The sequence below is a fragment of the Sporothrix brasiliensis genome (genome assembly GCF_000820605.1).
Source record: "Sporothrix brasiliensis 5110 chromosome Unknown Cont18, whole genome shotgun sequence".
Classification (NCBI taxonomy): domain Eukaryota; kingdom Fungi; phylum Ascomycota; class Sordariomycetes; order Ophiostomatales; family Ophiostomataceae; genus Sporothrix; species Sporothrix brasiliensis.
Window position 1 is genome coordinate 2,232,639 of NW_024467137.1, and position 21,747 is coordinate 2,254,385.

Below are 21,747 nucleotides of genomic sequence, written 5' to 3' on the forward strand. Positions count from 1 at the left end.
GGGGTCGAGAAGTGAAGCCAGACGTGTCTGTATGACGTCGTATGTCGTTTGTTTATTTTAACAGCAAGCCACGGCGGCTTAGTGCCGCTCCCAGCCTACCATGTGGCTGCTTGCAATCGTGGCATGCTTTCACTCGAATCTCTGTGCCACTGACAAAGTACAGCATTTTGGTAGGCACGCCTGGAGGCACAATCTTGAAGCCAACCAGTTGTCAACAGACTTTGTGTTTCGCTGAAACGGAGTGTCGCCCAAAGGCGAGGAGGCCGCCGCAAAAAGTGTCGTTGCCTTGGCTCCGAACCTCTTTGGCCCTCTCGTTTTGAAACACTTCGTCTTCTACTCACGTTCGTTCTTTTTGCCCTCCGCCACCCAATCCCAAGCTGCAGCCTTGCCAGACGCGCATCGGTTGGCCCCATTCTGCCAAACACACGTTTTGGCGTCTCGTCGTGGGCTCCTTTTTGATTGGTAAAGGCTGGGATATTTTGGTGGCAGGAGGTGCATATCTGCGTGCATATGGCTGCAGGCAGCTGAGGAGGAGAGGCGCATTTGAAATAAGAAGAAGAGAGACAAAAAAATATAAGAGAACAAAAAAGGAGAAGCAAGAAAACGGAGCTGCACCAACGTTGCAGCACAGACCAGTAAATTACCCGCAGACCGCCTCTTTTGGAAGAAGCAACGACTCGCCCACAAACAAGCAAAACGCTCAAACAGCCAATGTCTCGGGCGAGACAAGTATGCAGGAGACGATGAGGAGATGGCAAGACAGATAGGAGAACGTCGGAGGGGGGACTTGACGTTCGATCGTGACAACTCACTGCCCACTTGGTTGCGGCTCGTGCCTTCTGTTTCCAGTCAGGCTTGACAAATTGCCCTTTTGGGGAGGAAGAACCTCGAGACGAGAAATGGGCAACCACCAGTTCCGTCGCTCTCACCTTCCCCAGACACAAAGGCTACAACCAGAAACAGCCGGTTTGCTGGGAGCCTACGGAGTACGTAGCAAACAGTTAATCTACGCGTATCACACAGTCTGTGCTTTGCCCGTGCCGGATAGCTGGCACGCTTTCAGAGCATACGCATTCCCACAATATGCGGCCTCCTTACCTGTGCTTTTTATTGTTTGCAGTTGCATTATCATCCCTTTTGTCGATGCCGTGTTTGTCGCCCGCCGCCCATCGTAACTTCCCAATTTGTCCAGTCCCATGCATGCACCTTTTCAGTGTCTTTTGGGCAACTGGCTGGCTGGCTCGCTCTTTCCGCATTCAATTCCGTTGTAACCCACGACACGGCGCGCCTTCCCCTTTTTTTGCTCCTTCCTAGTCTCATAGTTTCTAATCCGGTCGTCCAATATATCGCATCTCGATTCTCTTTTTTGCTTCACTTTTGATTTTTCACTTTCTGCTCTCCTGTCCCGCCACAGCGAGTTGTTTTTCAACTGCAACGCAAACCGCTGACGACTGTTAGCGCATTACGTCCGCCCACCAACCACTCACACCCTCACATGCCCAGATCGGCCTGTCCCACAGCCACCCAGCCACGCAAGATACCAAGGATACCAAGCTCCCTCCCTCTGACCTCACACGTCTGGGTTTGACTTTCGCCTCTTCCTATAAACGCGCGGGGCAGGGGTGTGCAGTCGGCATACGAGAGTGTGGTGCACGAACAACACATAGCTCCCTTTTAGTAGCCAGTCCAGCTGCGAGGCAAAGTGGTTGCATCAAAGCAATCCTTTGCCCTCGGCTCTGTTCTCCACATGCGACCTCTCCGCCGGGCTGGCGACAATTAATAGCACTTTACATTTTTATTCTTTATATTTTTAATATCTGCATAAGAGCCCCTTCAACTTCCGCATATCCTTGTACTATCTTCACATTTTTTCAACTCTCACCACCTTCGTCTCATTCCAAGATATATTCTAAACAAGCAGCACAGAACCATCGCCATCATCGATCGCCTCGATCCAGTCGATGTCAAACATCGCATTTAGCAGCACCATCTTCTCACATTACAATGAGCCACCATGAACACCACAAAAGACGCAAAACAAGAGAAACGAGGTTTCTGGAGCAACCTCTTCCGCTCGCGAAGCTCCAAGGGCAAAAATGCAAAACTTGTACGGCTGTGGCTATCCTCGAAACATGACGAAAGTGTCTCCCAAAGCTAACCTACACGAATCAGGAAAAGAACCACCCCAAGAAGACCACAGGGGACAGTCCAGATGGAGACGTTCATGTCCCAGCCACTCGGAGAACACCTCCTGGGCTTCGCCGGCCAGGCCCTACCCAAGTCCGGCAGCCAGGTCCCATTCCGGTGCAGGAACAGCAGCCAGCGAGATACCAGAAAGAGAAGGTCTCGGCGCCTGCTAATGGCGGCAATCAAGCGGCAGTCTACCAATACCCTGACAGGGCCATGTCCAAGTCCGCCGGCGGCACAAAGCGTGCAAAGGGCAAGGCAAGCCCCGCGCCGAAAAGCAACGGGACTTCCTACTCCTCTGTTCCAGTCAGCCCGTTAACCGAGTGGCCTCCGAACAACATCCCCGCCGACACAGAACTCCCTCTGGGAGGGGCCATTGAGTACATTTCCCGGGGTGCACCTGTCTACAGCGGCTTCCGAAAGGACGTTCCGCACATGTCCGACCAGTACTTTACCCTCTACAGCACATCGACGGGAAACCAGAAGACATCGGGCGCAAGTCGAAGCGGACGACATAGCAGAGATGGGGATCGCGATCGTGACAGGGGACGAGGCGACCGCCGCGGGGAGAGGGATGTGGACAGGAACAACAGCAACAACGGCGACATCTCGACGGACGGCATAGATCTACACAACTCCATGACGCAGTTCATGACAATGCGCATCAACCAAGGGCCAGGCTCTTCTGCGAGTTCATCTCAAACTCCACTCTCGCCTTGGGACACACTCGAGCAGCCAAGCTTCGCATTTTGCTTTGGCCGACGGCCGGGCACCATTACCCTGAACCATTGGGCCGGCCTCTCTGGATCCTTGCCGCCGACGATTGCCCTGCGCGACTCCGGGGTCCGCCCGCGCGACGTCAACCTCACACAGATATGCCAGCGACTACGAGACATCCAACTGAATGGCCTATGCGAAGACGACGAGGACCGCCTTTACCGCAACCTATATCGCCGCCTCTTAAGAGATCCCGACCGAATGTTTGGCCCCCACCGTACTTTGGACAAGCAGATTACCGATCTAATCTTGGTGTTGTCACGCCCCGACTACTGGATCGACTTTACGGTTCCGCGCAACCAGGTCGCCACCCGTTTTATTTTTGACACCGGCCACTCCAACCATGAGCAGTATCAACGGTTCTTCCACCAGCTACTGCTCAGCATCGAACTCGACCTTCGCATCTCGTCCCGCCACCACAGCGACTGGGCCAAGGAGAAACTTCTCCAGCAACTCCCGCCGTCGCTCCAGTGGGACCTGGCCCTCGCCCGTCGCTGGCAGGACAACATCCGCGTGGATGCCTATGGAAAATCGGCCGATCAAGTGAAACTTCGACTCAAGCTCAAGAACCGCCAAGTCCGCATGTTCAAACGCTTTGCCGGCATGATGAAGTGGCCCAACTACGCGGCGACCGTAGCCAACTTGAAGCAGCGCGATGCCGATGGCAGCCTCACCTCTATCAGCTCGCATGCCATGGCCTTTTTCAGTGGCCTTGTACTACCCGGGGTACGTCATTCTCGACACTCCACTCTTCACCTGTGCACCGATGCACCGATGTAATCCATTTGATATATGCTAACCCCATGGACAGCCGACGTTCCCATTTACAATCATGAACGCCCTCATCGACGTCGATCCCGACCAAGCCACCGACGATCTGTCTTTGCTCACCCATTTGCATCCCAATTGCGGTTTCCAGTACCGCAACAGCTACACATACTGGACGTCAACGTGTATTGTCGGCAAGGTGTTGGCGCCAACTTGCCGGGAGCTTGCCGGCTGGATCGGCCCTGCCCGCCCAACGGTCGATCTCGGCCGGTCACAGATTGCCCGCATTCGGACCCGACGACCACGACAGGACCTCTCGCCAGACGATGCGCTCACGATGGCCGAACGCTCCGACCCACTTGGACCGCCTGCCGAAGTCTTCCCCGTCAAGGAATACAATCTTGTTTCGGCGGACTCGTCGGACGTCGTAGACACCGTTCGTATTGAGCTATTGACTCTCCGTCCTGCTGCTACGCCAGGTCCCTCAACAGGCGCCAGCCCGGCTTCGGCCGGCTCCGGCTCTCTGCCACCACCCTCGACAGCTGGCACACCTGTTCCAGGCAGCAGCACTGCCCCTCGCTGGTTCGACGCCTCCGTCCAGTTTGCCATTGACGGCATATCGTGGCCGATGCGCCTTAACTACGATGTTTCCTTTGTTTGTGCGTGGCCTTGCTCCAACAAGCCGCATCCGCTCTTTTTTGATTACGTATACGATGTCGTCAAGGCCGACGAGATTGTCAACGTCCACGACTGGGCCACGCCTTGCCCGTCCCCCGGTACGGCCGCTGCGACAGCGCATTCCGCCCACGCCCGGAACCAGACGGTGCCACCGACAGTCCGCTTTGGGGGTGCAGGTATCCCTGGCCCTCGCTACCCATCCGTCTCGAAGGACGGGGACGACGAAAAGGTTCTCGTAGTGGAGGCATTTGGCGTGCCGGACAACGAAGTCCTGGCACGTGCATGGTGCTCGCATTGGGGGCTCAGTGCCATTGTGGCTGATGTGAAGGAGACTTGGTGCGTCCACTTCTGCGCAGCTATTGATCCCATATTTTATCCCCTTGTGGAATATGCTGACACTACATACTAGCTTGGCATGCGCCATCCGAGAAGCATATGCCGCCACAATAACGGTAGTCATCCTCGTGGAAGGCCAGCCGGCCTACGGTGACGACTAAAACGACGAAAACGAATGATCCTGAGACGAAATAACTATAACGAAGTGATGACGCCACGCCTCAATTTTGAGATTGCAGACGATACCCCCATGATTCAAGATGTCAAGAAGTGCATGAACGAAGAACCACCTCACGAAACAACTATTGGCCCGACGCCATTTTATTTTCCTATGTTTATTGTATAGTTTTTACGTTGGTGGCTTATGTTTTATCTGGCCTTTTATCTTTCTACTTATTGTCTGTACAATACAAAGTTTGCATTTATATTATATATCCCTGGGATGGCCGTATTGACTGCTGACCATGCAGCCTGCTCATCCTCTTGCTTTTTATTTCTTTCTCTATTCTATCTTTAGCAGCCTACCGGAGATAATATAAAGTGCTTATCTTTAGCAACCATCCCACGACGGGTATTTACGGAGCACTCATTCCAGGATCGGAACGGGAGGAATGCACATCCTGTAAGCTAGGCCCTGCCAAGCTGAAGTCTGGAAGCAATCTCAAGCTTTGGTTGAATATTCAAAATTGTATTTGTGTGTGCACGGCCAGATATAGAGAGATCTATCGATATGTGTGTGTATATCAACAGAGATGTAATAGGAAAATGAAAAGAAAAGGAGACAAGAAAAAGAAGAGAGAGAAAGAAGGAGAAGGAGAAGATGGAAAGAGGATGGAAAGAGGCGGGAAGAGATGTGGGAAGTAGACGAAAGAACGACACGCTCAGACAAAACAAATATCCTCCAGAACCAAAATTTGCTGCACTCTGTATGACGATGCGATGCCGTAGCTTTACCATGTGCTGGCCCCAAGCAAGATGTTGTGATGACGATGTACTCAATGATAGGAAGGGAAACGGTTTCTGTCTCTTCCTCTATACAAAAAAGGAGACGCGTCGTCCATCATTTACTTGCAGTGCTTCTTGATGCTGTCAATGCCCAGGAGGATCTCGACAAGGTCGACGAGGGTCTTGCCGGCCTCCTTGATGGCCTCGTCGCGGTTGCTGCTAAAGTGCAGGAAGAGCTTCGCGACCTTCTTGACACCGCCGAGGGCCTTGACCAGCTTCTTGGCCTTGAGAAGCTTGGCCGCGGGCAGGACGTCGCCGGCAATGGCCGCCGCCACGGCAGCGGCGCACTCGAGGTCCTTGACGAGGCCGTTGACGGCCTGGACGGCGGCCGTCGTGTCTGCCGCATCGGCGGCATTGGTGGCGTCGGTGCTGCGGACCACGACCGCGGCATTGGGAGCGGGGATGGCCGCCACGGCCGAGGCGCCAATGGGGGCGAGCCAGTTGTGGACGGCGTCGTCGCCGGCGGCCACAACCGAGTCGGGCACCGCATCGATGGTCTCGATGAGGCTCAGGAACGGGCCCAAGGACACGGCCAGGGGCGCGTCGACGATAAAGTCAATGGCATCGGCCGTTTCATTGACGGCGGGGACGTCCCGCTGGATGACGGCGGCAAAGGCAGAGCCAGCCAGGAAGAGAGTAGAGGCAGCAGCGTTGAAAAGCATTTTGGAGGTGGTTGGAGGGGTGTTTTTTTTGAAGAAGAAGAAGAAAGAAAGAAGGGTGGTGAAGAAGTTGAGAGATGGTCAAGGGAGTTGCTTGGTTTGCTGGTTGTTGTGGATGAAGAAAAGAAAAAATGAGGAGATTCGAGGGAGGACAAGAGCTCTATTTATGTTCGGATGAGGTCTGCGTCTATCACAGAAAGAAGTCGAGGATGGAGGATGTCTGCGGACGTGTAAGCGTAGTGTCTTTTCCAACGTCTGCCCGTCGGAGTTGGCTTATCAAGAGTCCGGAGTCGGGATGTCTGTCTTGCAGGTCTTCGGTCTCCCTTTCTGGATGTCTTTTTCATGATTGTCATGGATGCGGCCCTTGGCCGATCCTACCGGAAATAAAAATAAATAAAAGGGGGGCACCTCTCCGGGACGGCCATCACAGTCTCTCATCCATCGTTGTGGCGATGCGGGCTTTGTGTGGCAGTCAATATACAAGTTCTGCTCACACTCGCCGAGGGGCTACAAAGAAAGGAGCGATGGTTCTTACAGCTGAAGGAGGCGTGCGAAAAGAACTCGTGAAATGTCGTGAAATGGCCTTTGGGGGACGTTGTGTTTCGTTCATCCATCCATTCGTCGGCTACAGTGGCTTTCCGACAGATAGACAGAGTCCCAAGACATAACCATACATGGTTCCCGATGGACTGCGAGATATCGCGTTATCTTGTAGCGGACGGGATATTTTTTCCCCTGTATTTATCTCGTGGTTCTGTGATTCTACAGTGATCTACTGATGATGAGATTTGTTTACATAGTTCACATGAGAAGCATCCTTTGCAAGGAGAAGATGGTTGCGAGTCCTGAGGACGACGATTTGCGTTCCATCCAAGCCGTTGATGACGTGTCTTACATAAAACTCGAGAAACAAAACATCCCACGAGAAGATGAGACGAGATACGGGACAGTTGGTACCAGGGCCCGGTGTCTATTGTTCTTGGGGCGTACAGATGAATCAAAAGCGTGGCGGTGTCGTGCATGTGATTGTGTGCATCCGTTTTTTATTTTATGAGACGGCATCATCACAGCCACGCGTTGCCAACAGACGCTGCAGGAGCAGGAGCACAGATTTCTGAAAATAAAACAAAGAATTAAAAATAAGTGCTCTATTCTGTCGTTATTAAACAACCGCATCTTTGGCCCCCAAGCTCTTCTTTTCCCACGGCGAGGTGACCAGGTTGTCGGCCGGCCCATCTGGATGAATATCTGCAAGGATTCAGGATAAGCTCTGGGCAAAGGCGAAGTCAATTTATTCTCCCGCTGCCGAGAAAGCGAGAAACGAAAGACGAGTAAAGCCCCAAAGTACATCAACATGGTGGCCACGAACTCCGAAGGATCGACAAAGATTTCCGGGAAATAAAAGAGGAGAAAAGCAGGGCTGTGTCCTGGCGCTGTTCCGACGAGTCCTCCCCCCCCAGCTCCCGGTCTCCCCAATTCTATCGTTTTGTTCCTTTTGTGCTCAAGTCTCTCCATGGCTACTAATTGGAGCATTTGACTTTGCCTTTGGACGTTCTGGACTGCTCGCCAGCCCTACAGGAAAAGGCCAGTCTGTGGGATTGAGCACGACCGTTGTGCCTGAGTCGATCGGTAGAGATCTTGTGCTGGTGCAGCAGGATGACCTTATTTTTGTAACACCACTCTTCCAGGCACCAGAGACAAGGCTATCGTTTGTGGTAGGCGAGGGACGTTGCGATCCGTGATTCGTGTTTCGTGATTCGTGATCCGATTTCTTTTCTTTTCCTTGTATTTGGCTTGGCGGATCGAGGCGGGAGACAAATGACGAATTGAAAATCACGGCAGCAAAGTTGTGAAACATTGGCATCTGTAAACCAACCTTAGGTCAACGTCTTGCGACCATTCGCCACGTAACTGCACATACGAGCAGAGGTTGCCAGTTCGCCGTTTTTTTTCTTTTTTTCTTTTTTTCTATTTTTTTAAAGGATATACAAACAAGAACATAAAACCAATGTTGCCCTGCGTGGTCCGGGACCGACGCGGACTCGAATTGACTCGCCGCGTCGATTCCACATGAATTGACGTTTCTTCTCGTCTCATTTTGAGTTTCCCCAAAAAAAAAAAAAAAAAAAAAAAAAAAAAAGAAAATAGCACAATTTGCTCTATATTGGCTCTTCCACGACACCCCTGCTTTCATCATCTTACGTCCTCGAGACTTGCTTCGAATGTCCCATTGAACACTGAACACGAGACACGAGGTACGATACAAAGAGGCTCGGAGATGCCAGTCCCCTGTCTTGGCCTCTTTCCAACACCGAAAATCAAATCCTCAAAGCCTCAAAGCCCCATCTTGACGTGCTTCTATATTGGCATTCCATCGTCGTTCACACATACGCGTCTCCTGCGTCTCCCGCGTCTCCCGCTTTCTCGACTTGCCTGTGGCTGGGATCCGCCAAAACGGAGACACTCTCGCTGGACCGCAGTCCCATCGTTGACCAGAGGTAGTGAAGTTCATCTACGTCTACGACAAAAGTGTGGCTTGCTATTCTCTCTCGGTGGACGTTTGAAGTCCGTGTCTACGTTGTGTCTGTGCCTGTGCCTCTCTTGTCCTTGGGTGGGTTTTAATATCGAACCGCCAGAACCGAGCCCGGCGAACGCCCTTTGATTTTTTTATGATGCATGTCTGTAATGGTGAAAACAAAAATAAACGATTGCGAAATAAAGACGATGACGACGACTCCGTGAGACGCTTCCTTTCCGAGTCGAGGAAGATAAAGTGCGGCGAGGAATTCAGCAATCCTTCAGGCACAACAATTCGACGCGCAGGAGGCGCGGCCGTTACCGGGCGCCCACTGCAGTATTGCTTTTACGTCTTGATCTCGCTTAGGGCTCCCCATCGCCATCTACGCTTCTCTCTATTTTTGCTTGGCGTCAGAGCATAGGACCTGCGTGCCCCATCTGATACGAAATATCACGTTGGACAGACATTGCATCGCACACCTCGAGAATCAAGAATAGAGTGGGTGTTTATAGCGTATGCTTTTTCTTTCATTTGATTTTTTGATTTTAGTTTCTTCTAGTGTAAGGGATATCTTACAAAATATCTCATCTTTTGCTCCTATGTGATGATTTGTACAGGTGATTTTAGATGAAGATGATGCTGCTTCGCCTCATTTCTCCGTCCGGTCGTCGCTTGGAAATAAAATACAATAAAAATAGAAGGGATGGGGGAGGAGGGGAGGGCAATGAGGGTGACACGTGGAGGTCGAACGATGAAAGAAACGAGACTATGTCCAGTCTCTCAAGATGGTCGGAGGTCGCAAGAGGGTTGCCAGTCATGCCAATGTCCGCATGGCCGCCGGCTGCGATCATGGCTGCGGTGCTTGTGTCGTCGACTGTGCATCTGATGGCGGCACCTCGCTCATGCCCGCATTGTTCAGCGCCGTGATCTTGCTCTGCGCCATCAGACGGCCAATCTGCTCCAGCATGTCGTCCGACAGCTCCGGCTGGCCGCGCGCCCGGCGCAGCGCCTTCTGCTGGATGTGGAATTCCTCGAGCGGCGTCCGCATGCCCGGCGGCGACAGACCAGGCTGCTTGCCCTTGACCAGCGCGGGGCCGTACTTCTTGGCCTCCTGCCTGGCCGCCTCCTCGGCCTCCTTGGCCGCAACGTACTCGGGCGTGTGCCGCGTGCGGAACCGCGAGTACCTGTTGCGCAGCTCGTCCAGCACCGTCTCCGGCGCCGGCGGCCGCAGCAGCGTCGGCACAAACGTGACTTGCTCCGCATAGATCCGCAGCGTGTCGCCGTCCTGGTCCTCGTGCTCGGCCGGCGCCGTGCGCGGCCACGGGATGCGCACGTTGAGGCCGGGCACGATACGCGAGAAGCCCGAGCGGTGCGTCGGGCGGTCCCGGTAGAAGCCCACGGGCCTGAGCTCACGGACAATGACGTCGCGCGTCTTGCCCGTGGCCGGGTCGGTCAGCGGGTGCACGAGACGCACGGCGTCGATGGGGATCGCCGACTCGATCTGGTGCACGGACTGCTCGGCCTCGGTGACGAGCGACGACGGAACCGTAATGTTGGTCCGCGCCACGCCCTCGAGCGTCAGGGTGCCCTGCTCGGCCCGGATGTCCTTGATGGGGCCAATGGCGCCCTTGAAGGGGCCCTCCACCACCACGCAGCGGTCGCCCACGGCCAGACACAGCGTCTTGGCCGACCCCGCCCACGCACACCGCGCATTGGCCTCCCGCGGCGTAATCGTGCTCGTGTTCTCGTTGCGCAGACGCCGTATGCTCAGCGTGCCCCAGTGCGGCAGGTTCTCCTCGGCAAACAGCTCGCCGCCAAACCGGTTCGTGTGGCTGCTCCGGCCGCGCCGCGCCTCGTCCGCCGTGGCTCCCGCGTGGTTGCGCTGCGGGGCCAGCGGCCCCATGGTCCACGTCTCGCGGCGCGCTCGCCGTGCCTGCCGCGCCTGCAGCTGGATCTCCTCGTTGAGTAGGTTACGGACCGACCGCACGCGGTCGCTGTGGATGGCATCGAGCGCCCGCTCCCGCACCTTTTGGCGCCGCGCCGCCTGCTTCTCCGCCTGTGCCGTGCGGCGTGCAATCTTCAACATCGTGGCGGTCGTGCGGAGACGGGAGAGAGAGAGAGAGGTAACAATAAGATTGGTTGTGGGGACCCGTCGAGTCCCGGGGGGGGGGTAGAGAAAAAGACTGTCGCTTTAGATCGTCGTCGGTGGCTTCAGTGCACGCTTTCCCCCGTGCACAGCAGAGTCGTCAATTGGGGCGTGCAGCGGTGCGTGCCTGGCAAGCCTTTTCTCGGGAGCCAATGCGGGTGAAGCTGTTGGGTCGCGCAATGTTGGAATATGGTGATTTTTTTCTCGGAGCGTACTTTCTTCCTGCGCCGGATTCGATTGGCCGATTGGAAGGCGCGGGTGGGTCGTCGCCGGCATGGTAGCTCACACGTGACCATACCAAGTCTGGAAACCGAGCTCCGCCGTGTATCAAAACAGGGCATTTACAAAGGCGGCCTCTTTCGTATCCATGCCAAGCGACATGACGCCGCAGATACGCCCGTGAATGACAATTTTTGTAGCTGTGTCGATGTTGGACGTGGCAGGCGATGGAATTGGCTACGCACTGGGCCTGTAATTGTCTGATACATGCATGTATGCATGCGTCTCAATATGCATGTATGCGTGTATTTGGATTCGCTCCTTCCTCACATATCTGCGCACGTGCTGGATTGCCTTGCCAAGACACACAGAAACGTTGCAGCTGTGCGGCTTTCTCGGTTCAAGGCGGAAACTGTCAATCCGAGAAACGAGAAGTACATGTCCACGCCAAGAAGCTACGTCAGTTCATTCCGGGCCATCACATCGCCATCACAGATAGTGAGACGCCCAGAGACGCGTACGAAGTGCTACAGTTGAGTTGGGCAGTGGCTCCACTAAAAAGTCCTACCTGCCGTCGCTGGTAGGACTCCCCATGGAAAGAGCCGCCCTGACATTTGTGCTGTATGCATGTATGCGAGTTTGACTGTGCACACCGTTTGTTCACCACCATTGCTTTTTTTCTCTGGCACTGCAACAGACACAGCTGCAGCCTGTCCCCCACGGCCGGGCCTAGACCCTGGACTCTGGTGCTGAGTAGCCCTGCGACTGCTTTCTGCCGTCGTTTGTGCGAAATGCGACGAAACGATCTTCCGTCTTTATCTGTATCGTCTGTGCATGTTGGTGTCAGATGTTGATGAACGGGCACACACCGCGATTCCTGCTGCTGCAGCGACGCGGCCGGTTGCACTTTTGCTTGCTCCAGCCTGGTAAGGAAACTCGCAGACCGCTAGAATCGCTGAACGCCGTCGGGGCCCGGCCGGGCGGTGACTCTGTCATCAATGCAACGCCGGCTCCCTTTTCACATTCTCACACACACTGTCTCTCTTTCTGTGCCTCCGAATTCTTCACGTCGTCCACGCTGGTCTCCCAAGTTTCCACGTCTTTTGCCCAGGGGCTTGGCCGCTTGTGGACTAGAATGCCTTTTCGATGAAGCCCATCTTCCCTATTTTTAGGTTTTTTAGTGGACAACAGCTCCACGGTCCGTCGCTCGGGAGCAAAGCAGTCGTAATCAGGAGAGCGCGACGGCGTATGTCATACTTTTGTCGTCTTCCATCGCCATTTTCCCCTTTTTTCATTCGTGTTCGCCCGTGCACTCGTCTGTTCTTTCTCGGCCAACTGTCTTAGTTTAAAGTGGAGGCTTTGCTTTAGATGCATATACATTGACTGATCGCCTATATGCATCTAGCATTCTCAGCCGTTGCGTGGCGGCGGACCTGCACAAGCTTATGCCCCAGGCCTCGCAGTCCGTCCCCCTGAAAAATGCAAGCCAGAACACACAAACATAATCTTACTCCGCAGACAACAAAGAACAGGACGAACAGAACCACCAACGGTCACCGAGCAAAAGCAAAGCAGAATGCAGTGGGTGAGACAAGCCAGATATCAGCAAATTGTAGGACCGACTTCTGTCCTATTGCGCAGTTGCCCTGTAAACAGGAGTCCTGTAGGCTGAATGGCGCCTTCTTTTCTCATGTGAACCTCGCCAATTATTTCGTATCTTACCTTCCCTTCCTTGCAATTCACCGCTTAGGCAACCAGTGCGCAAGGGCTGGAATGGAAGGAGCAGTCGCCTCACGACTCGGCGGCCCCTTCCATGTGCCGTATTTGTCGGAACAGGCTGCATTTACTAGGTCCTCGACGGCTTTGGGGTTGCAGCTATCTAGTTAGGGTCTTTTGGGACGATTTAGGGGCCTTTTCCAGGGGCTGCTGGACCTGGCCTGCTGGCGACCCCTGCAAACCTCGCCACTAAGTCTTAGCTCGTAAATCAGAGGAAACGAACTGGAAACGAAACACAAGCCCAGGTCGTCCGCCATTAGATCCATTCGTCTGCCATGGTGTGGCTCTGTTTCATGCAAAAGTGCTGGGCCAAGCAAGCCAGTTATTTCCACTGAAACGGCCAGGCGTGCTCGCTACGGTTCTGCCTTGCTGTTTCGCCGCCTGTCGTCTGTTGTGTCGCCTGTCTGCCCGCTGGCGCCCCGAGTCTTTCGGTCGCGCCTGCCCTGTCGCAGGTCGTTCTCTTCAGTGCCTTCCACTAGTTCCAGGGGACAAACAGACAGCCACCTGCAGCGATCCAAAGTGAACCAGACCGCCCCGTCAAATGCATAATTGCCCGCCTTTTTCTACCTCCTGCTCCAACCTCCACTTTCCCCTGCTTGCCTACTTGCCTGCTTGCCTGCTTGCCTGCCTCCTGCCCTTTGCTCCGCCCTGCCATTCCCCTTTCCGCGCCCTGTTCGTACTTGCCCTCTCTGGCCCTCCCTCCTCTTTTCTCTCATAATAACAACCACAAACCCCATTCCATCCATCCACCAACATTTTCCAACCCCCCCTTCTCTTCTTCTCCATACATCACAACAGGTGCTCTCTCTCTTTCTCGGCCAGTGTCATCGTGCTGCTAAACACCCATTCGTCATTTACCATCATCCCCCTTTTCGCAGTATCCATCTTCCATCTCTTTTCTCATTCCCCTTTCTTTCGACCTTGCCACTTCCTCCCCTTTCTCTCTTCTCCTCCACCCCCTTTTGGCTGCTCGCATTTCGTCGTCTCGTCTCGCCGACGTCCGCCCTGCTTGCATCGTTGATCTCGCCGACTCTGCTCGACCGCTCCAACCCACAACTCCCAACTCCCACCACCCCGACCACAAAGAATTCACAATGGCTGAGATCCGCCGGAAGCTCGTCATCGTCGGCGACGGTGCCTGCGGCAAGACTTGTTTGTTGATGTACGTTTCCACACCTCTCCTCTTCCTGTCCCAATTCTGTTTCCCGATCGCTTCATTTTCTCTTCCCCCGTCTCCCTTGTGCGCTGTTTGGGGTGGCAACTGGGAGTATAGCTGGGCGCCCGGCAAAATGTGTTTGCGTCGGCCTCCTGCATCCTCGTGCGGGAGCGATGGGGATCGAACCCGAACCTCCCCGTTGCAGTTATCCTCACATTGTCGGAATGGCCATTGCTTACCACCCTTTATCGTCACCGACCATTCCATGCTAACGTCCATTCCAGTGTTTTCTCCAAGGGCACTTTCCCTGAGGTAAGATAACACGCTTCCATTCATCAACCAGCCTCGGATGTCACCAGGCAACACTAGGTGGCGAGCGCTTTTGTATTACTTTTTCTTTCGAATCCCGTCAACGACTCGAGTGGGGCGGAATCCGATTCAGGGGCAACGATCTCCTTCTGACCTGGGCTTCGAGGCTGCGGCATCAAAGAACTTCATAGGCCCCGACCGATTGTGAGAGCGCGATGGCACGAACAACAGCGGCTGCTGAGAGCTTGTTTTTGTGTCATTCGACCACACCAAAAAGGAATGGAAACACTGAAAAGGGAAAACGGGAATCGGGCATTGGAGACATCCCAACCATCAGGCACACTGGCTGCCAAATTCACCTGATGGCGGGAAATTGGTTCGCTTCTACTTGCAGCCTTATCCCCTCTGCACATTCGGACCGTATTGTGTGACTATGATTCGCTCTCGCTCTCGTCCCCGGTATTTTGAGGCTCTGGACCAACCAAACGGCATCAATGCTTCCCGGCCCTCTTTTCAGCAGCAGCAGCAGCTGCTGCCATTGTGCCCGCATTTTGTGTCTGAATAGCGCTCGCCACCGACAGGCGAAATTGGACGACATTCGCGTTGCTGGTTTTTGTGTCGTATTTTCGTTTCCTCGTGCGCCCTGCTAATCCAGCTTCCTGTATCCTTAGGTCTACGTTCCCACCGTCTTCGAGAACTATGTTGCGGATGTTGAGGTCGATGGCAAGCACGTCGAGCTGGCCCTGTGGGATACGGCTGGCCAGGAGGACTACGACCGGTTGCGCCCTCTGTCCTACCCCGACTCGCACGTCATTCTGATCTGCTTCGCTGTCGACTCGCCTGACTCGCTCGACAACGTCCAGGAGAAGGTACGCTACCACTCACCACTCATATAGTTCCGTTGGTACCGACACGGTTGATACTAACTGCACCTTTCCCTTCGCCATAGTGGATCTCCGAGGTTCTGCACTTCTGCCAGGGTCTGCCCATCATTCTGGTTGGCTGCAAGAAGGATCTCCGCTACGACCCCAAGACCATCGAGGAGCTGCGCAAGACGAGCCAAAAGCCCGTCTCGCCGGAGGAGGGTGAGGACATCCGCAAGAAGATTGGTGCCTACAAGTACCTCGAGTGCTCTGCCAAGACCAACGAGGGCGTTCGCGAGGTCTTTGAGCATGCTACCCGCGCTGCTCTGCTCTCGCGCAGCGGCAAGAGAGGGAGCAAGAAGAGCAAGTGCACGGTTCTGTAAAGGAACAAGACAGCGCCAATCAAGATCCTACGACACCATCCAGGACAACTTTCTAGCCCACAGCCAGCCTTGCATCCCCATTTTTGGCTGACCACGTGCGCGCGACGGCTCTCTTGCACTTCAATCTTCTGGCTGTTTCTCAATACTCTGTATCTCTCCTGTCTCTATTGTCTCTTGCTCTTTGCGACCAACCCCATTTTGTAATCCATTTCTCTTTTGCACATCTCAACCGTTTTCCTTTCAGGTTTTCCTCCTTTTCGTCACTTTCTTTTTTCTGTCCGCCGTTCTGTTCGAGAGCCGTGGGCTGTCGCCGCGGGGCCGAGCCTGGGCATGCTTTCGTTTGACGAACATTGGCGGGATTGGTACGGCACTTGCGGCCTGATGTAATGATTTGGCTGATTTGGCTGGGAGTTTTTGGTTCTATTTTCGTGCCGTTGCTACTTGCCACGACTGGCCTGTGTACCGAAACCTTTCGGTCTGGCGTGTCATATATCGATTGGGTCTCTCTGAAACACTGAACAGCAAAACACAAAACATATTACAACAAACAACTCGGAACATAGCGGGCGCAGGACTTGCGACAAGAGTGAGGGAACTTGGTGGAGCCGCCTGGGAAGAGTGTGAAACCTCTGCTTCTTGCGTCTGCTGTTCTCCCTTCTCGTTCTGTCTCCCCCCTATTCCCCTCTTTTTTTATTTCCCTTGATACCGAAGCTGGAGGGGCGACAAACATTTGCGAATTTCTTTTTCTATTTTTAGTTAACCTAGTTCCTCTTTGCTTGCCTTCTCTTTTTTATTTTAATTTTTTTCCCTTACCTTTTGCTTTTATCTTGCTTGCCGCTATGGTCGAAGCTTCTTGTGACGAAAGCCATGCTTGTGATGACATCGGACACAAGGAGAATGCGAAGCAGTCACGTCGATTCTAAGTAGGTCAGCTAGAGAGATGTAGAGTCTACGGCCATACAGAGTATAGGCAGCCATTATTGGATAAGAGGCCACGAAGTCTTGGTTTGCCTCTGGCCTTTTTCTTCTTTTTTTTGCGTGTGTGTGTGTGTTGCTTTCCGTACTTTGTTTCCCGATCCTGCAAGGAGTTCTACGTAGAGCCCACTGCACGACTGTCCTACGCAGGACGATGCAGCAAGATAGACAACGTACTGAATGAGGACACAGTGATAGGCAGCAGCCGTTATCGTCGTTGTCAGCACATGCAGGACACTACTGTAGGGAGAACGGGCAAGAGATTCATAGCGGCGCCCAGGTCGGAGGAGCATATTGTATTTTGTACAGAATAGTATAGGAAGCAACGCCCGAATTCGTCAGCTCCTCTCGCCTCTCGAATACAGCATCCTACCCGGCTACCTCGTTTCTCCTCTTATCGGCTATGCCCCCTCGCGTTTGCCCTGCAGTTGTTGCTCATTCCTTCGTCATCGCATCGTCATCGTCATCGTCATCTTCATCGCATCGTCATCTTCATCGCATCGTCATCGCCACCGTCGTCACCATGCTTTGCGCGCATGCTTGTGCGTACTACCGCAGCATAGTCTACACGGGGCACGTCTGAAATACACAAAGTTGGGGTTGTTAGCAGTTGTATGCCGACGTAAAAGCACGTCCCATAGGATGACATACGGCGCTGCACGAGCTGCAGGTCTTGGTGCCGTCGGCGATGGCGGTGCCGCACTTGGGACAATCCTTGCCGTGCATTTTGATGAGCGAGGGGTGTTTGTTGGTTTTGGTTGGAAAACGTTGTATTTTGTATTGCAGTGGATGAGAAAGTTGGTTGCTGTTTGATGTGTGAAGCAAGAAGTGAAGGAGAGAGAGGGACGATGGAAAAGAGGGGAAGCTTTCGGCTTCTGCTGCTCGTACGCTTTTTATAGTGGCAGCGTGGTTGCATAAATCGCACGGGGCGCCACGCGGGGTGAGGAAGGAGCAACACATGATAGTGGGCATTATTACAGGGCAGACGTGCATACCTTCCTTGATCTTCCTGATACTACCTTCTATTCCGTTCTCTGCCCTCCGCCTTCCTTCCCCCAGAGCTGTCAGCTGTTCTTTCTTTTTTTTTTTTTTTTTTTTTTTTTTTTTTTTTCATGACGACCACGTGCTATTTTCATCTTCTGCAGGTCGTACTTTCCTCTTGCCTGTCTTCCGGGTACAGGCGTCTCCTTTCCCTCTCGTGGAGACTACATCGTGACAACGCATACAAATATGCACCTGCGGCCCCTCCTCTTCGACTTTTTCTGGTTGTCTGACGAATGCTTCGGGGAAGACTATGAACTCACAGTCGGAGCTCGGCTTGACTACTCTTCAAAAGTGTGGGGGCCTTGCAGCGTCAGGCGGGCATTGAAAGTCTGGTATGCTCTTTTTTCCTCTTCTACTTGCTATGAATGTGTCGCCCTAGGGAGGTGATGTTGCTAGTAAATAGACCCGTAAGCTTGTCAAAAGCACTATATTTACTCGGCAAAATCAGAGTGACGGCATTGGTCGGTTGACCACCCCCAGAGTTCTTTTTACGTCGACTATGGCGGCGCATTCCTATGAGGCTTGGCCTGGCGCGGGATGCCTTCGAGTGTCATGGGACAAGACAAACGGAATAAGAAACAGGGCGATAGTGTGTTTTGGGGGCGGGGCCTTTGGCGGTGTTCAGGAGGAGTGGAGCCGGGAATGAGAAAGTCATGAGGAGGAACGACGTGGTGGTGGACTGATAACACAGTGCGGCCAAGACAGCAACTGTAAGTCGTTGTACAATGTACTGGATAATGATGACTGGTCTTAAAATGTGTCGTCCCGCGGATAACGCCAGCTCACCATGCGAGATGATGCAGTAAGTCGATAGCGGACTCTTGAAGCTGCCTGTGCTACGATGACACAGCAGAGGGTGATGAAGGTCAAGATGGCAATGAAGGGTGGCCCAAAAATGTGACATATTATGATGTACCAAAGAAGAAAAAGAAAATGCTGTAGAGGGAGACAGACGGCATGCTGTCGTGACTGGCCTTCCAGGCTCAAAGCCTCCTCTCGTCATATAAGTAAACAAAAAAACAAAACACCTTCTATAGAGACATAAGAAATAGCATGGGAACTTGAGTCGGCAAAGCCTAGAATAGCCGACACAGAAAAGGCAAAAGGACGAAAGGAAAAACCACAGCATGGTCAGGAAACGCCGGCTTTCTCTGGTGCATCGCTTCGTTTTCATCTGCACTGCGCAGTGCCGCCCTCGCCGCTAATCAACTTGCCCACCGCCTGCAGCAGACTGATGCCCATAACTATGCACCCAAACACCACGGTGCCCATGGCCACATAGGTGCGCCAGCTGCGTGTCGTCAGCTTGATGTAGCAGAGCGGCGGCAGGATGTACGCCATGGCACAGGCGCTCGTGGCGCCGACGAGCTCGAAGATGGCGCCAAGGTCACAGGTGATGAGGCTCAATACCATGGCGCTCACGACGAGACTGGTGCTGAAGATGAGGTGCAGGTGCATGTTGAACGGCTCGTTGGGGAAGTAGTAGTTGAACATGACCTCGCGGCACACAAAGGCCTCGAGCGGCAGCGTGGTCAGCATGTTGAGGCCGAAGCAGAGGCGCGCCACGTTGACCATGGTGTTGTCGGCGGGGAAGTTGTTGAGCACGTTGCCGAGCGTCTTGTCACCAAAAGTGAGGAAGCCGGCAAAGGCCATGAGCATGCAGGCGACCATGGACACGGCGGTCGAAATATGCGTGACGCGCGAGAAGCGGTCGATTGTGGGCGTCTTGAGCGAGCCGTAGATGAGGAGGGAGTTGTGATGGCAGACAAAGGCTGTAGAGATGGTTAGCACTCATTCCGTATGGAGACAAAAATGACAACACATTACAATGGCGGCGACGGTGTGCAGCCCTACCAAATGAAATGACGCCGATGGCCTGGAAGATGCCCGCATTCACAGTCAGAAGGGGCCCGCTGAACGATCCACGCTCCGCCTTTGGCACCATCGCACCCTGAACAAGGACTGTGACGATGATGACAATCATGCTCACGAGAGCAAACGTGCTCGCCTTGGCCAGCTTCGCGATGTCCCGGTACAGCGTCAGGGGGTACGACACCGACAGCGTAAACACCACAATCACCACGCGCCGGTCCGTCAGCAAGCCGAGCACCGGAACCTCGGGCAGGCTGGGCCACACGGCGGTCAGCACGTGCGGTATGCTGTCGCCGACGATGACGCCAAAGGCCACCATGCCGCCAAACGCAAACACCCACTGCGCCAGGCTGATGGCGATCAGGCCGGCCCGCCCAAAGCAGTGCTCCACGGTGCCCTGGAAGCTGCTCGCGCCGCTCAGCTTGCTGTTGACCACAATCAGTCGGATCGTCCAGTCGACCAGCACCGTCAGCACGACCAGCAGCACAGTGCCGGCCACGAGCCCGGCCTGCTTCATCGCGTACGGCTGCCCGATGATGCCCGCGCCAATGATGCTGTTGGCCATGTTCATGAACGCGCTGCTCAGCCCGGACTTGGGCCGGCTTCGCTCGCGCTCCGCCCACTCCTCCACGTCCACCTGGGTATCGATCTCGCCCGACCGCGCGAGCGTGACGGAGGGCGCCTCGATGTCTGTCAGCAGCGGTAGTCGGTGCTGGCGGTCGACGTTTTCGGGGGCGTTGTCGAGGTCAAAGTGGTCCATGTCGTCATCGTCGTCGTCGTCGTCCGAGTAGTTGCCATGTGGCGCCGTGCCGCCATTCGCGACCGGACGCAGGTCGAACCGGACCCGGTTTGGCGTCCGGGGCGTCCGGAGCGAGCTGGAGCTGTCGGCCGAGGACGGGACAAGGTTTGGCGGCAATCGGGTGCCAGAGGCTGTGCGGGTGGGTGTGGGTCGGCCATCTTCTGGAGGTGCCTTGAAATCGTCGTGCTGGTCGCCAAAGATGTCGTCGTCGCCGTCGCTGCCATTGTCGCCGTCTTCGTGCCTGTCGCCCAGCGCCAACAGGCCAACGTTCTCGCCGCCTGTTGCTGCTGCTGCAGCCGCCGCGTTCCCACTATTGCTGCTGAAACCGTCGTTTCCATGACCAACACCACCACCGCTGCTCCTTGGCGACTTGGCCTTGGCCATTGAAGTACACGCCCGCACGTCGCAGGGAGGGCAATCGATGCTTTCGAAGAGCGCCGCGCCAAGATTCAAAGAGCGTAGTCACGAGGCCGCTGCCTCGTTTGTTGTGTTTTTGCTGCTTCGCCGCGTCGTTGTTTCGTCCTGTGTTTTACCGATGCATTGTCGGGCAGAACGACAGGCTCTATGCGGTTCCTGACGCGTGCAAATTGAGCGGACTAGGAAGAAAGGAAAGAGAGAAAGAGAGAAAGCCGTGTGGATTTCTGTGCTCTGAGATTGTTGGTCGTTGAATCTGGGATATCCGAACAGCTGGCATTCGATGCGAGAGCTCAAGGGTGTTGCTCTCTTGCCAACAAAGGGGCCTTCCCATTACGGTCACCAGAAGCGCCCCCAAGTTAGCAGTTGCCTTTCTTGGGACCACCCCCTGCGCGGCTGGTCGTTTGCGGCAGGCTCGACTCAGCTGTGGGTCCGGTATGAACAGTTGACACGAAATGCAGGAGCAGCCCACTAACGTTGACAACCTCCTTCCCGACGTATTCACTTAACAACGCCCAGTGGGTCGGGAACCGAACGCCAAAATACACGCCCTGATACGTGAATCACCAAAGTGCTCCACGCGTGCGTTAAAAGGCCAAAAAGAAACATCACCAAAATTACCCACCTCTCTGGGTGTCAAAAACATCAACGACATCACTTGCCTACAACATTCCATTGCAGCTACAGACGTTTCTGACGAGCCATACACACATAGGCTCAATCTGCACGATATTTACGAGCTTGGTTAGCTGAAAGCTCGCTTTTCAGCACAGCACCATATTTCCTACCTGCCATCCTACCGCCCAATAAAAACCGACCTTCTCTCCATCCTCTCCATCCTCTCCATCCTCTCCCTCCTGTCC

General features: G+C 54.3%; 5 protein-coding genes across 5 annotated transcripts; 2 read left to right on the forward strand and 3 right to left on the reverse strand.

Moving 5' to 3' along the window:
• Positions 1 to 2,014: 2,014 nt before the first annotated feature.
• Positions 2,015 to 4,907, forward strand: SPBR_01305 (uncharacterized protein; the record flags this gene model as incomplete). The annotated part of the gene is made up of 4 exons (XM_040759616.1): positions 2,015 to 2,107; positions 2,173 to 3,690; positions 3,776 to 4,746; positions 4,820 to 4,907. 4 exons carry the CDS (start codon positions 2,015 to 2,017, stop codon positions 4,905 to 4,907), a joined length of 2,670 nt encoding a protein of 889 aa, XP_040619600.1.
• A 903-nt stretch (positions 4,908 to 5,810) lies between these two features.
• On the reverse strand, positions 5,811 to 6,413 carry SPBR_02059 (uncharacterized protein; the record flags this gene model as incomplete). The annotated part of the gene is made up of 1 exon (XM_040760368.1): positions 5,811 to 6,413. The coding sequence occupies one exon, from the start codon at positions 6,411 to 6,413 to the stop codon at positions 5,811 to 5,813; it is 603 nt and encodes a 200-aa protein (XP_040619601.1).
• Positions 6,414 to 9,775: 3,362 nt separating this feature from the next.
• SPBR_01778 (kow motif domain containing protein) lies at positions 9,776 to 11,014 on the reverse strand (the record flags this gene model as incomplete). The annotated part of the gene is made up of 1 exon (XM_040760088.1): positions 9,776 to 11,014. One exon carries the CDS (start codon positions 11,012 to 11,014, stop codon positions 9,776 to 9,778), a length of 1,239 nt encoding a protein of 412 aa, XP_040619602.1.
• Positions 11,015 to 14,163: 3,149 nt separating this feature from the next.
• Positions 14,164 to 15,780, forward strand: SPBR_01612 (Rho family, other; the record flags this gene model as incomplete). The annotated part of the gene is made up of 4 exons (XM_040759922.1): positions 14,164 to 14,231; positions 14,510 to 14,537; positions 15,206 to 15,403; positions 15,484 to 15,780. The coding sequence occupies 4 exons, from the start codon at positions 14,164 to 14,166 to the stop codon at positions 15,778 to 15,780; spliced, it is 591 nt and encodes a 196-aa protein (XP_040619603.1).
• Positions 15,781 to 18,969: 3,189 nt separating this feature from the next.
• SPBR_01512 (solute carrier family 38 (sodium-coupled neutral amino acid transporter), member 11) lies at positions 18,970 to 20,854 on the reverse strand (the record flags this gene model as incomplete). The annotated part of the gene is made up of 2 exons (XM_040759822.1): positions 18,970 to 19,571; positions 19,654 to 20,854. The coding sequence occupies 2 exons, from the start codon at positions 20,852 to 20,854 to the stop codon at positions 18,970 to 18,972; spliced, it is 1,803 nt and encodes a 600-aa protein (XP_040619604.1).
• Between the last annotated feature and the right edge of the window lie 893 nt (positions 20,855 to 21,747).